The following is a 12,612-nucleotide window of genomic DNA, read 5'->3' on the forward strand; positions in this document are numbered from 1 at the left end:
GCTCAAGTGAACAGCAAACCTGGGTTTAAAAACCCGTAAAAACCTTAAATGTAAGAGCAACACCTCATGGTACAACACCTCTCCCATATTTGACGTATTTGATGAAGCTCCCGACAAACAGTTATTGTTACGTTAATTCCTGAGGCAGTCTGGAATTCGTTAGTGAATGTTGCATCCTAGGACAGACAATTTTTACATGCTATGTGCTTCAGCACTCGGCAGTCCTGTTCTGTGAGCTGGTTTGGCCTACCACTTCACAGCTGAGCCGTTGTTGCTTCTAGACGTTTCCACTTCACAATAACAGCACTTATAGTTGACGTGGGCAGTTCTAGCAGGGCAGAAACTTGACAAACTGACTTGTTGGAAAGGTGGCATCCTATGACGGTGCCACGTTGAAAGTTACTGAGCTCTTCAGTAAGGCCATTCTACTGCCAATGATTGTCTATGGAGATTGCATGGCTGTGTGCTCAATTGTATATACCTGTCAGTAATGGGTGTTGCTGAAATAGCCAAATCCACAAATTGGAAGGGGTGTACACATAGTTTTGTACTTATAGTGTATATACATGTAGGTAGGGGTAAAAGTGACTAGGCAATCAGGATAGATAATGAACAGAGTAGTGTGTGTGTCAGTGTAGTATGTGTGAGATTGTGGGTAGAGTCCAGTGAGTATGTATAGAGCCAGTGCAAAAAAAAAGGTCAGTCAATGCAAATAGTCTGGGTAGCCATTTGATTAAGACAGGTTACCTTGGCGATGTTGGGCACAGGGGCTATGGTGGTCCGCTTGAAACAAGTAGGTATTACAGACTGGGTCAGGGAGAGGTTTAAAATGTCAGGCTGGTCCGCGCATGCGCTGAGTACGCGTCCTGGTAATTCACCTGGCCCTGCGGCCTTGTGAATGTTAACTTCGGCTACGGAGAGCAGGATTACACAGTTGTCCAGAACATCTGGTGCTCTCATGCATGGTTCAGTGTTGGTTACTTGGCGAGCATAGAAAGCATTTAGCTCATCTTGTAGGCTCGCGTCACAGGGAAGCTCGCGGCTGGGTTCCCCTTTGTAATCCGCGATAGTCTGTAAACGCTGACACATCCGAAGAGCATCAGAGCCGGTGTTGTGGGATTTAATCTTTGTATTAATGCCAGAAGCTGTTTTCAATCATAGGAAATGGAGGAAACATTATGTACAAAAAAAGTTCAGATCAGCGCAAAAATGAAATTTGTCATGAGCCCGTAAAACGGTTGCTATTCACTCCAGTGCCATTCTTTTCTTGATGCCCCTCTCCTTGACATTTCCTAAGGGGTATTTTTGGCGTGCAAGTTTGTTCCTCTCTACGATCTCATGATTAAGAGTATGTGACCAACACTTGCTTCCTGTGAGAACAGACCTGGTTTGAAAGGCTTATGAGTAGGTTCAATGTCATGAAGTATTTGAGGCTTTTTTTGTCGAGAACTGGTTCTTGTCATATGCTTTGTTTGTTTTTTGGAGACCGATAGGGGCCTATAGGGTAGTCATCAATACCTTGTGTTCTGAATGACAGACAGACACAACTATTAGAGGGTTATACAATAGTCCCATACCCCTAAAAAGTAACAATGGCTGTGTACTATTACTGATAACATGACTTCTTGTGTCCTTTCCTTAATCTTCACCTAAAATAGGTGGCAGGTGGCAGCCACATATTATTATGTTTCAGACATAATTTTCACATATAGGAGGGATTTATCACAATGGACATATGAACATAACTAGTTAACTGTCTTGGCGAGTCCCAAAAGATACCAACGCATTTGTTTTTGCTGGCCAGCCTTGTATATGTTGCTGTTTACTGGAGTACACAGCCACCCTTTCTTAATTATGGTTAAACACCCATTCTGAGCCCAACAGACTGTGACGGATTGAGAAATCATTTAATTTCGTTGTTAGACGATAAGCCCAATTATTATACTATGTTAAATCAGCTGCTCCTCCTGTCAGTTGGGGCATCTCAGTTTAGAACTGGAGGGGGGAAATGTAGATGGGACTTCTGATCTTTTAAAGCTTAGCAATAAGTTTAAAAGCTTAGCAATGATATTTTATGTATCATATATTGTAATTAAGACACATGATTGTGCTATTGGATATGTTTTTATGTCACAATATGACTTATCGCCTGGTTTACTTGCTTATTGTTGTTCATCTTGTTGTTGTGTGATTTTGTTGATGCTGAGTCTGGCTAATATGCATGGCCATACTGGTTAGTCTTTTTTCCTCCACTCTCTCTCAACATTGAACCATCTATTTGTTTAGAAGGATGATTCTGAAGAGGGTTTCTTTCTTGGACACTCAGCATTCATGTCAATCTCCCAACATCTTCATATTACTTCAGAGGGAACTGATGTACAGTACTTTACTGCTTCTAAGTTAAAGTTTGCACCTCTCTTCCTTAAAATATATAACTTTTCCTGGTGTCTTTACGGCTTTATTCTATAGCCCTTTGTTTCTCTCTTGTGTTAGCAAAAAAGTAGTGTTTGTTCAGTGCCGTGTCTTTGTTTTTCACAAGGATCAGTGGGGCCTTTTGATTGACTCAGGCTGAGAGAGAGAGAGAGAGAGAGAGAGAGAGAGAGAGAGAGAGAGAGAGAGAGAGAGAGAGAGAGAGAGAGAGAGAGAGAGAGAGAGAGAGAGAGAGAGAGAGAGAGAGAGAGAGAGAGAGAGAGAGAGAGAGAGAGAGAGAGAGAGAGAGAGAGAGAGAGAGAGAGAGAGAGAGAGAGAGAGAGAGAGAGAGAGATATGCCTGTAACCTGGTTGGCTTAATAGCTACACATGTTGTTGTTCCTTCTCACTGAGGAGAATATAAAAATCTTAAACCGGGAGTGGGTTAGGACCGGGTGTAGGGGAAATAATCCGACTGCTGCTTTATAGAAAATGAAGATATCCTGTTTCTCATTTAAAGTCTTGTGCGAGGCAGGGGTATGCATGTGCTATACGTATGTGCTGTGTTTGAAGGCCCTGTAAAAAGTCCGGTTGCGCGTGGTTGTGTCATGCATGTCGTGTGTGTTGTGTTTGTAAGCACCTGTAAAGAGCCATGGTGCTTGTGTGTATGTGTGTTCGTGACATACGTGTGTATAGGATAGGATAAAGTCATCCTTCTCACCCCCCCTTTAAGATTTAGATGCACTATTGTAAAGTGACTGTGCCACTGGATGTCATAAGGTGAATGCACCAATTTGTAAGTCGCTCTGGATAAGAGCGTCTGCTAAACGACTTAAATGTAAATGTAAATGTTGTTTGCTTCGTGTCGAAGTACACTTTGATCAGCAGGATTGCCCATAAAGCCTAGCTCAAACCTTTCACTCAGATAAGACAGTGAGTATGTTTACATGCACACATTGCACAGTAATACTTTTTATATTAAACTGGCAGTAGGCAGACGATTCACAAAACACCCGGTTTTCTGAGCAATCTTTTTAATTCTTAGGACATGTTAACACCTTAAATGGCAGTATTTTTGATCTGCACGTGTTAGCACCAGCTGAGTGAGCCTCCTGAATGTTTGCATCTTAGAAGTCGTTTTCATATACAAACTTTATATGTCGGAATCAAATGCGCTTCCCAAAAATATCATGCTCGCTGTGGTCGAACAGACATATTGATTGGCAATTTTTTCCTGAGTGCCGTCAGGTAGCTTGTGTTCATGTAAACATAATTAGTAGGGAAATCATTCTGGCAGAGCATGTAAACGTTTTAATCAAATGATTATATTAATCTGACTATCCACAATAATCGGGTTTATTGTGTGCATGTAACCGTACTTGGTGTCAGCTGTGCCTTACTAAATGTGGCCTTGACATTTCAACCCAAATACATAACCCATTCACAGTTTGGATGTTGCTCAAGATCAACTTATTCTATTTATGAAGAAATGTCTTTATTAGATGAAATTGGTTTGAATTGGAACCAAGGGCTTATTTTGGGGTAGATACAGGCTTAGTTTTTTTGGCTATTGCTGTGTGTCAATACAATTACATTTGAGATTAGTGAAAACAACCAAAGACGATGACAAAGCTAAAAAACGGTAAACTACACTCACGTGTTGAGTAACTTTGCCTAACACTCTGGCTAGCTCTCAGAGTTAATGCCTAGGCTTGAGTTCAGTGGGCTAACATCATCCTAAGTCACTCAGTGTCAAGGCTAACGGTGTTGTGTGTGTTTTCCAGGGGGCCGTATCAACGGCAGAGATGTGTGGATGTACAACTCTCAGCTCAACCTATGGATCCGAGTTGCTTCACTCAACAAAGGACGCTGGAGACACAAGATGGTGGTCCTACTGGGGAAGGTAAGCAGATCACTGGTCAGACACCCTGTTATTTCATCATCTTCGTCTTTATCTAATTATATATACAGTGCCTTGCAAAAGTATTCAGACCCCTTGGATATTGTCACAATGTATTGTTACAAGGTGGGATTTAAATGGATTGAATTGTCAGTTTTTGTCAACAATCTACAAAACATACTCTAACGTCAAGGTGGACCAAAAAATATACGTTTTTCTTTTTATAAGATGTATAAAAATTAACTAATTAACTAATAACTCAAATATAGTTGTTGCTTAAGTATTCAGCTCCCTGAGTCCATACATAAACACATTTTGGCATGCATTCCAGCTCTGAGTGTTTCTGGGTAAGTCTCTAAGAGCGTTACACACCTTGATTGTGCAATATTTGCCTATTATTCTCTCAAAATTCTTCAAGCTCTGTCATGTTGGTTGTTGATCATGGCTAGACAGCCATTCTCAAGTCTCAAGTCTATTTCAAGCAGATTTAAGTAAAAACGGTAACTTGGCCACTTAGGAACATTCAATATCTTCTTGGTGAGCAACTCCAGTGTAGATTTGGCCTTGTGTTGTAAGTTATTGTCCTACTGAAAGGTGTATTCCTCTCAGTGTCTGGTGTAAAGCAGACTGAAGCATGTTTTGCTCTAGGTTTTTGCCTGTGTATCCCTTTGCCCTGTTTTTTGCAGTATTGCTTTCTTGCCTTGTTGCATACAATATTAATGTTTTGGAATATTTTGTGTTTTCACTTAAGTCATTATTGTGTCATTTAAGTCATTATTGTGAAGTCACAATGTTGTTGAGCCATCCTAAGTTCTCTCCCATCACAGCCATTCAACTCCGTAGCTGGTTAAAATCACCATTGGCCTCGTGGTAACGTTCCTGAGCAGTTTCATTCCTCTCCTGCAGCTCAGTTCAGAAGGACGACTGTATCTTTGAGGTGTCTGGGTGGTTTAATACATAATAATCAAATCAAATTTTATTTATATAGCCCTTTGTACATCAGCTGATATCTCAAAGTGCTGTACAGAAACCCAGCCTAAAACCCCAAACAGCAAGCAATGCAGGTGTAGAAGCACGGTGGCTAGGAAAAACTCCCTAGAAAGGCCAAAACCTAGGAAGAAACCTAGAGAGGAACCAGGCTATGTGGGGTGGCCAGTCCTCTTCTGGCTGTGCCGGGTGGAGATTATAACAGAACATGGCCAAGATGTTCAAATGTTCATAAATGACCAGCATGGTCGAATAATAGTAAGGCAGAACAGTTGAAACTGGAGCAGCAGCATAGCCAGGTGGACTGGGGACAGCAAGGAGTCATCATGTCAGGTAGTCCTGGGGCATGGTCCTAGGGCTCAGGTCCTCCGAGAGAGAGAAAGAAAGAAGGAGAGAATTAGAGAACGCACACTTAGATTCACACAGGACACCGAATAGGACAGGGGAAGTACTCCAGATATAACAAACTGACCCTAGCCCCCCGACACAAACTACTGCAGCATAAATACTGGAGGCTGAGACAGGAGGGGTTAGGAGACACTGTGGCCCCATCCAAGGACACCCCCAGACAGGGCCAAACAGGAAGGATATAACCCCACCCACTTTGCCAAAGCACAGCCCCCACACCACTAGAGGGATATCTTCAACCACCAATAATACACAGCATAATTATTAACTAGACCATGATTAAAGAGATATTCAATGTCTGTGTCAGGTATACTACCCCTCCGGTGCTCGAGGTCACCAGGCTGCTCATTATTACGCACACCTGTCACCATCGTTACGCGCACCAGCGCCTGATCAGATTCACCTGGACTCTATCGCCTGCCTGATTACCTTCCCTACATATGACACTCCCTTTGGTTCTTTCCCCAGGCGTTATTGTTTCTGTTCCAGTGTTCATGTCTGTGCGCTACCCGTGTTTCTTGTTTTGTTATATGCACATGTATTTGTTAAATAGACTTCCTGAACTTGCTTCCCGATTCTCAGCGTACACGCTCGTCTTGATTTGTGATTGTTACCCATCACTGCCCTTATTTAGGAGGCTTTTGAAAAGCTCCCTGCTCTTTGTAGTTGAATCTGTGCTTGAAATTCAATACTTGACTAAGGGATCTTACAGATGTTGTATGTATCTGGGACAGAGGAAGGGTTAGTCATTTAAATATCATGTCAACAGACTGAGTCCATGTGATTCGTTAAGCCAAATTTTTACTCCTGAACTAATTTAGGCTTGCCTAAACATAGGACCTGAATACTTATACAATAAATATATTTTAGTTATGAAATGTTTTATTAATCTTACACTGAGTATATTATTGACAAAATTATTATTGACTAAAAGACAATTAAAACCATGTTAATCCCACTTTGTAACACAATAAAATGTGAAGAACTCCAAGGGGTCTGGACAAAGTAAGCAGGTGATCTCCCTTTACAGATCTTTGATCAGACACCCATTACTTCTCTTCCTGTTTATCTACAGTGTCTTTAGAAAGTATTCATATCCCTTGACTTGTTCCACATTTAGTTGTGTTACAGATTCCACATTTAGTTGTGTTACAGATTCCACATTTAGTTGTGTTATATATCTTTTTTCTCTCTCTACACACAATACCTCATAATGTCAAAGTGAAAACGTGTTTTGCAAATTTTTTGCTAGACAGCGATTCTCAACTCTTGCCATAGATTTTCAATCCGATGTAAGTCAAAACTGTAACTATGCCACTCAGGGACATTCAATGTCGTCTTGGTCAGCAACTACAATGTATATTTGGCCTTGCGTTGTTGTCCTGCTGAAAGGTGAATATGTCTCCTAGTGTCTGTTGGAAAGCAGACTGAAATAGCTTTTCCTCTATTTAGGATTTAGCCTGTGCTTATCTCTATTCCGTTTCCTTTTATCCTAAAAAACTCCTTAGTCCTTGTCGATGACAAGCATACCATAACATGATGCAGCCCCATAATGCTTTGTATTCAGGACCGTTTTTAGTGACTTATTGCAAACAGGATGCATGTTTTGGACTATGTTTATTCTGTACAGGCTTCCTTCTTTTCACTCTGTCATTTAGGTTAGTATTGTGGAGTAACTACTGTCCTAACACAGCCATTAAACCCACCATTGGCCTCATGGTGAAATCCCTGAGCAATTTCCTTCCTCGCCGAAAGTGTCTGGGTGTACTTACACCCCATCCAAAGTGTAATTAACAACTTCACCATACTAAAAGGGGTATTTTTTAACCCGTTTACCAGTAGGTGCACTTCTTTGCGAGGTGGTGGAAAACCTACCAGGTCTTTGTGGTTGAATCTGTGTTTGAAATTCAGTGGTTGAATCTGTGTTTGAAATGCACTGCTCGACTGAGGGACCTTACAAATAATTGTATGTGTGCGGTACAGAGATGAGGTAGTGTGGTGGCATTTTTCTGCTTTACCAAATGAGGAGAGAGTTACAAACTTCACACACCAGTCAGAGTTACACTTAAACCACATATTTTTAATAATAGCTTTGCAATAGCCCTTTTGACTTTCAATTATGCGCTATCTCTAATGAACCATTGAAAAGTACCAACAGAAAAGTACAAAGATCTTTTATAGCCAAGATACACCCCTCTCAACTTACATGACAAATAACAGGATCTTAGGAACAGTTCACAAAGGTTCAGATTTGTATGAAAGATAGCTATAAAACATACCAGACAGTTACTGCTGTGTCAACAGTTCTCATTGTAAAGACCAGTGTCTGGCCCCCTCCTACTCCAAACTGGAACCTGTCTCATCCTGGTACGGTAGAGCACAATAACATTACCTCATGTTATCTGGAATGCTCTTTAGGCTTTATTACCCAAAGACATCGTAAATCTCCTCTGTCAATGCTATCTCATAGAGGCCCATCCTCATTGGAACACACACACAATACTTTATTCTGTCGATTGTAGCAACTATTATAATGTAATACAAGCATTGTAACATAATCTTTATATCATAATCTTGCAATTTTCCATGACAGTAGTCATTCTAAAGTCATGTTAAACACTATTATTGCAAGTAGGGTTGCAAAGGGTCAGAAACCTTCCGGTAAATTTCAGACATTTTTCCAGAAATTTTCCATGGGAGGTTAAGCCCAGGAATTTTGCTTAAATTCATCATAAAAGTTAGCTTATAACAGTGACCTTTGTTGTGGGATACACATAAGGCAATTCTAGGTCTTGTGACATATTTTGTTTAAACTATCCCCAATTCAATGGAATTGCAACCCTCTGCATGCACAGTGCATTCTTCCATCACATGTGCAGTGCCCTCTTCCATCACATGTACAGCCGATTCTCACTAATGAGATGCTATTGAGCCCACACTACTACACAGTCTGATCCAAGGACCACATGCTTACTGGTACGTTTTGATTACAATACCGGGGGGTGGGGGTGAATATATTTCATGACATGATTTTTTGATAACTAGTAAATAGTAGCCTACAGCAAAGTTTGTTTAAGTCATTTCTAACTTGTTAACAATTTCTGCTACTTAGTTTTTGGTACCATGTGGGTTTTAGCTTGCTTGAGCCTGCTAACTGAGGAGTGTTAATTCACCTGTTTCCATACATGTTTAATTTTAAAACATTTATCATACAAAGGAGTTGTTTTAATCTAACTGCTTAAATATTTATCTGTACATGGAATATCATTTGTTTTTACTTATTTTTTTATAAACTTTACAGGAAAATGCCATGGGCACTATCTGATGTGATAAGAGCGTCTGCTAAATGACTTAAATGTAAATGTAAATGATGTGTGGAGACATTTCACTGCAGCTAATGTAGAAGTAAAAGCTGTGTACATTTGCGAATACTGTGCCAAATCATATGTGAAGAATGCAACAAAGATGCAGAATCATCTGGCCAAATGCATAAAGTTCCCTCAGCGCTCACAGAAAGTAACCTCTGACAAAAGTCCCTCTACTTCTATTTGAGGTGAAAATGATGAATCAGACACCTTATCGATAGCAACAGCTCATGGTCCTCCTGGAATCAGAAGTTATTTTTTACTCAATGGAGGAACGTAGTCAGAGAAATGCTGATGAATGTCTTGCTCGAGCTGTGTATACACCCCTCCAACCAGACATGCTTTATCTACTCATTTGCTGAATGCAGAGTTCAACAGAGTTCAAATGAAGGTCAAGCAAATCATAGAGAAAGCAGACTGTATTGCAATCATCTCTGATGGGTGGTCGAATGTTCGTGGGCAAAGAATAATTAACTACATCATCTCCACTCCTCAGCCAGTATTCTACAAGAGCACAGACACAAGGGACAACAGACACACCGGTCTCTACATTGCAGATGAGCTGAAGGCAGTCATCAATGACCTAGGACCACAGAAGGTATTTGCACTGGTGACAGACAATGCTGCGAACATGACGGCTGCTTGGTCTAAAGTGGAGGAGTCCTACCCTCACATCACACCCATTGGCTGTGCTGCTCATGCATTGAACCTGCTCCTCAAGGACATCATGGCACTGAAAACAATGTATACACTCTACAAGAGAGCCAATGAAATGATTAGCTATGTGAAGGGTCATCAAGTTATAGCAGCAATCTACCACAGCAAGCAAAGTGAGAAGAATAAGAGCAGCACATTGAAGCTGCCCAGCAACACCCATTGGGGTGGTGTTGTCATCATGTTTGAAAGTCTCCTGGAGGGGAAAGAGTCTCTCCAAGAAAAGCCCATATCACAGTCTGCCGATATGGACAGCCCCATCAAGAGGATCCTCCTGGATGATGTATTTTGGGAGAGAGTGTTAAGCAGCCTGAAACCTATAGCAGTAGCCATTTCACGGATTGAGGGAGACAATGCCATCCTGTCTGATGTTCAGACTCTGTTTTCAGATGTAAGAGAAGAAATCCGTACTGCCCTTCCCACTTCACTGTTGCTCCAAGCAGAGGAAATTGCGGTTCTGAAATGCATCAAAAAGCGTGAAGACTTTTGCCTGAAGCCCATCCATGCCGCAGCGTACATGTTGGACCCCAAGTATGCTGGCAAGAGCATCCTGTCTGGTGCAGAGAACAACAAGGCCTATGGGTCATCCCTACCGTTTCTCGCCACCTTGGCCTGGATGAGGGTAAGGTCCTTGGCAGTCTGGCGAAGTACACTTCCAAACAAGGGCTTTGGGATGGGGATGCAAAATGGAAGTTGTGCCAATATATCTCATCAGCCACCTGGTGGAAGGGACTTTGTGGATCTGAGGCTCTTTCCCCTGTTGCCTCCATCTCTCTCCAAATCCCACCAACATGAGCCGCCTCAGAAGTTTACATACACTTAGGTTGGAGTCATTAAAACTCGTTTTTCAACCACTCCACAAATTTAATGTTAACAAACTATAGTTTTGGCAAGTCAGTTAGGACATCTACTTTGTTCATGACACGAGTAATTTTTCCAACAATTGTTTACAGACAGATTATTTCACTTGTAATTCATTGTATCACAATTCCAGTGGGTCAGAAGTTTACATGCACTAAGTTGACTGTGCCTTTAAACAGCTTGGAAAATTCCAGAAAATAATGTCAATGCTTTAGAAGGTTCTGATAGGCTAACTGACATCATTTGAGTCAATTGGAGGTGTACCTGTGGATTTATTTCAAGGCCTACCTTCAAACTCTGTGCCCCTTTGCTTGACATCATGGGAAAATCAAAATAAAACAGCCAAGACCTCTGAAAAATAATGTCGACCTCCACGTGTCTGGTTCATCCTTGGGAGCAATTTCCAAACGCCTGACAGTATCACGTTCATCTGTACAAACAATAGTATGGAAGTATAAACACCATGGGACCATGCAGACGTCATACCACTCAGGAGGAGACGTGTTCTGTCTCCTAGAGATGAACATATTTGGTGCGAAAAGTGCAAATCAATCCGAGAACAACAGCAAAGGACCTTGTGAAGATGCTGGAGGAAACGGGTACAAAAGTATCAATATCCACAGTAAAACGAGTCCTATATCGACATAACCTGAAAGGCCGTTCGGCAAGGAAGACGTAATTTCTCCAAAACCGCCATAAAAAGCCAGACTATGGTTTGCAACTGCACATGGGGACAAAGATTGTACTTTTTGGAGAAATGTCCTCTGGTCTGATGAAACAAAATTATAACTGTTTGGCCATAATGACCATCATTATGTTTGGAGGAAAAAGGGGGAGCCTTGCAAGCCGAAGAACATCATCCCAAACATGATACAGTGAATTATAAGTGAAATAATCTGTCTGTAAACAATTGTTGGAAAAATGACTTGTGTCATGAACAAAGTAGATGTCCTAACTGACTTGCAAAAACTATAGTTTGTTAACATTAAATTTGTGGAGTGGTTGAAAAACGAGTTTTAATGACTCCAACCTTAGTGTATGTAAACTTCCTACTTCAACTGTGTTATAGTAGAATGAGGAAGAGTGGATACACAGTAGTTCTCCATATCCTAGATGTGATATGACATTGGTCAGCAGCAGGCAGAGAATATAAGTTAGTCATGAATTCCTCCAGTGTTTTTCATTGGTGTCCCCTCCCCCTATTCTCTTTAGAAATGGTATCATCAATCCACACTGTTGAACTTTTAGAGTCTAGTTTTCCATCTCTGGCTAATAATGACATCATGTGATTAGCATCTCATGCTTCCCCCGGTCGCCTCAGGATCTACAAACCGCCACTTAAACTTAAACTCAATCTTCCTGTAGCCAGAGGGCCAGCCTAATATACAGATATGGAAATTCCCCTTTTATCTCATATAGAGGCCGGTTATGTCATATAGTTATGAAACCATAAATTCATTCAGCCTTTATAGATGGTTGAACTGTTGGCTTTGAAAAATCATCTTTCTGCCAATTCCGCTGTTATTTATTGAGCTCAGGGTGGGGTAGGTTACTTTCAAAATGTATTCCGTTACAGTTACTAGTTACCTGTCCAAAATTGTAACTGTTAGATTACCCAAACTCAGTAACGTACTCTGATTACATGAAATTACTTTTAGATTACTTTCCTCTTAAGAGGCATCAGAAATGGACCTAAAGGATCCATCAAACACATTTGGTGTGTCAACATAGTGGTTGCTGACTTGTGGTCAGACTCGCTCAGGTGGAACAAATTAAAATATTTGTTATCATTTTTCTCCCCAATTTCATGGTATCCAATTGGAAGTTAATCTTGTCTCGTCGCTGCAACTCCCATACGGACTCGGGAGATGCAAAGGTCGAGAACCGTGCATCCTCCAACCAAGCCGCACTGCTTCTTGACACAATGCCCGCTTAACCCGGAGACCAGCCTCACCAATATGTTGGAGGA

General features: G+C 41.2%; 1 protein-coding gene across 2 annotated transcripts in view; it reads left to right on the forward strand.

Annotated features, from left to right (window-relative positions):
• LOC124041650 (kelch-like protein 24) overlaps positions 1-12,612 on the forward strand; it is a 63,819-nt gene that overhangs the window by 17,975 nt on the left and 33,232 nt on the right. For both annotated transcript variants that reach the window (XM_046359468.1, XM_046359467.1), the window contains one exon: positions 4,193-4,311. In XM_046359468.1, coding sequence (XP_046215424.1) covers positions 4,193-4,311 — 119 coding nt within the window. The remainder of the gene's footprint in view (positions 1-4,192; positions 4,312-12,612) is intronic.

This window comes from Oncorhynchus gorbuscha, linkage group LG08 (genome assembly GCF_021184085.1).
Source record: "Oncorhynchus gorbuscha isolate QuinsamMale2020 ecotype Even-year linkage group LG08, OgorEven_v1.0, whole genome shotgun sequence".
In the NCBI taxonomy this organism is placed as follows: domain Eukaryota; kingdom Metazoa; phylum Chordata; class Actinopteri; order Salmoniformes; family Salmonidae; genus Oncorhynchus; species Oncorhynchus gorbuscha.